A 2,619-nucleotide genomic window follows, 5' to 3' on the forward strand; every position below is an offset into this window, starting at 1 on the left:
CACGTGGCATGGCCTCGTGAGATTTGCTGCAGGGAACGATGCCCGGGGCTCCTCGGGGCGAGGCGCAGGCAGACAAAGCGCAGCAGGACCCCCCCGCTGCAATGAGGAGCTGCAATTAAATTGCAGTCCGCGAGCAGGAGCCCATCGAGCTCCGTCCCCTCGCCAGGCATCGCCTCCCCTTCCCTCCGTGCCTCCGCGACCCCAGACAACAGCCAGGCTCCCTTGTGCCGTGTCGAAGCCTTTTGCAGGAGCCGAGAGGCGACCGAGGAGCGTGGGCAGCCCCAGGCGGAGATGTGCAGCCTGCCCGGGGTTCTCCTGCTCCTCCTGACAGGTACGTCCCGTCCCGTCCCGCTGCACCAATGCTCCAGCCTCGCTTTCTGCTACGCTAAACCCGCGTGGGGTAAACCCCGGGGTGCTGCTGCCTCGCTGTGCAACGCCAATTTTGCACAAACCCCCGAAACCCCGCTGGTTTGGAGCCAGAAGGCGACAGCCTGAAGCGCGAGGGTGACCCCGTGGCACTGCCTGCTGCGCTCAGACCCGCTCCCCCCGTGCAGGAGCCGCCTCTGTGGAGGAGCCGCGGATCCAGCAGAGCCCGGCACAGCTCTGGCTGCACCCTGGGGCGACGGCCGAGCTGAGCTGCAACATCTCGGGTGACCCAGACCGTGCCAATTGGTACAGGGAGAAACCGGACGGCAGCTTGGAATGGATTCACTGGAGTGCAGTGTCCTCGAAACCAAAGGGGAGATACTCAGGGACGGTGAGAGCACAGGGTATTTTCTCCTTGAGTATCAGCAATGTGCAGCGTGAGGACTCTGGGTATTATTACTGCACCTCCTCCGTGTTGCACTCCCAGTTTGGGAACGGGACCAGGCTCCTCGTCACAGGTGAGTGTGGCAGCGTGTGGCGGTGCTGGGGACATCCCTGGGGACATCCCTGGGGACACTGGGATTTCCCACTCACTTTCAGATGCCTCCGAGCCCAAGGTCTCCCTCCTGGTACCCGTGGACACGGAGGAGCCCTCGGACATTGTCCCCCTGCTGTGCCACCTCCCTGGCGCCTGGAACCTCACCTGGGTCTTGGCCGAGCGCTGGGACGGGGCCATGAATTGCACGGCCACCGAGCGCGGCACGGGCAGGATCGTCAGCGAGACCATCGGCACGGGTGAGCTCGAGCAGCCTCCCCCTGGGCACCGCGGGCGTTGCTCTGTGCTTGGTCTGTGCTTGCAGGGACTCCAAGCCCGCTTCTTCCAGCCTTAAATCCCTTTTTCCCCGTCTCCCTGGGCTGAAACGCTGCAAACGCTGCCCTGGCCCCATCTCCCCGCTCTGCAGCCGCTTCTCTCGTGCTCCCTTTCCCCGGCCGCCCCCGGCGCCAGCTCCGTGCCCCATTCCAACGTCTCCTTGTCCTCCCGTCCCTCCCTGCAGCAGGATGCTTCCTGTGGCTGCTGGCCTTCGTGCCGCCCGGCGCCGCCGTCCTCGCCTTGATGTGCTGGGCAGCCCGGCTCCGCCGAAGGCCGGCCCGCGCGGTGCCGAGACGGGGCCCGGAGGTGAGCTGCTTCCCCAGCCCCCGGCACGAGGCTGTGGGCACGGCAGGAGGAAGGAGCTCCCAAGCAGCCCGGCCGGGGGCTTTGGCGCGGGCAAAGCATCCCCTGCAGCTGCAGGCGCAGCGCTGCCCCAACCGCGCGGCTTCTCGCTCTCTCTTGCAGACCGAGTGCGAGTACGCGGCGCTGGGGCACTGAGAAGCCCTTTCCCCGCGCCCGCCCTGCCAGAAGCCTGCGGTCTGCGAGCGGCGAAAACAAGAGAGGAAAGGGAAAGTGGTGGGATCCTGCGCTCTGCTGGATTTCCCTGCTCGGCTTCATGGCAGAGGGGGAGGAGGAACGCGGAGAGCGCTGCGGGAGGCTCGAGAGCCGTGAGGAATCCCATGCAGATAATAAAATCATGATTTCTTGGTAAGCAACCGAGGTCTCGGCTTCATTGGGATTGCTCCCTGTGCTACCCCGTGGGACAGCCACGGGGAGCTGCTGTTGAACAGGGCAAAAAAAAGGTCCCTTTACACTTCGAGCCTTAAGCACAGCCCTGTTTTAGCCCCTCCTCTCTGCATTTTGCTTCCTGAAGGGCGACCCCACAACGTGCAGCGGCTCCGAGGATGCTCCCCGTGCTCTCAGCACCTTCCCTTTCCATGGCTGTGTGCATAACCCCGTGCTGGGGCATCCAGGCTCCCCCGGCTTTAGGGTTTACCACAACCTCCTCTTCCTCTCCACACGTGTGCTGCTGCTCCTGTGGCTGGGACACGAACCCCAAGGGGAAACCACCGAGCGACGGGGCCAAAACTCGTGGTGCCCCCATGGGCTGCGCTGGCCCCTCGGCGTCAGCCGGACGCGCGCGGCTGGAGGAGCATCTCCATGGGGAGGGGAAGGGAAGCGAGCCGCATTCCAGCCTGGGAGCCAGCTCGCTGCTCTGTGTTTAATTAGGAAGGGACAGATGCTTGCCAACCAAACAGCTTGGAGACATCCTCCTGGGGCTCCCCACCCAGCGTCGGCGGTGCGGGACGAAGGCCAGGGGTGGTCTCGGCGCCTGTCCCAGCCGAGGAGCAGCAGGGGGGCGGCGTGGGGCTGGAGACCCC

General features: G+C 65.3%; 1 protein-coding gene across 1 annotated transcript; it reads left to right on the forward strand.

The window, feature by feature from the left end:
* The first annotated feature begins 218 nt into the window (after positions 1-218).
* Positions 219-2,238, forward strand: LOC309888662 (M1-specific T cell receptor beta chain-like). The gene is made up of 5 exons (XM_082781102.1): positions 219-331; positions 555-884; positions 967-1,161; positions 1,422-1,543; positions 1,703-2,238. Exons 1-5 carry the CDS (start codon positions 292-294, stop codon positions 1,733-1,735), a joined length of 720 nt encoding a protein of 239 aa, XP_082637228.1. The 5' UTR covers positions 219-291; the 3' UTR covers positions 1,736-2,238.
* Positions 2,239-2,619: the final 381 nt, after the last annotated feature.

This window comes from Aythya marila (genome assembly GCF_965140915.1).
Source record: "Aythya marila genome assembly, chromosome: 29".
In the NCBI taxonomy this organism is placed as follows: domain Eukaryota; kingdom Metazoa; phylum Chordata; class Aves; order Anseriformes; family Anatidae; genus Aythya; species Aythya marila.

Coding starts and splice junctions, on each gene's coding strand:
- LOC309888662 (XM_082781102.1), top strand. CDS start 292: ATGTGCAGCCTGCCCGGGGTTCTCCTGCTCCTCCTGACAG. Junction 332..554: donor TCTCCTGCTCCTCCTGACAG/GTACGTCCCGTC, acceptor CCCCCCGTGCAG/GAGCCGCCTCTGTGGAGGAG. Junction 1,544..1,702: donor TGCCGAGACGGGGCCCGGAG/GTGAGCTGCTTC, acceptor TCTCTCTTGCAG/ACCGAGTGCGAGTACGCGGC.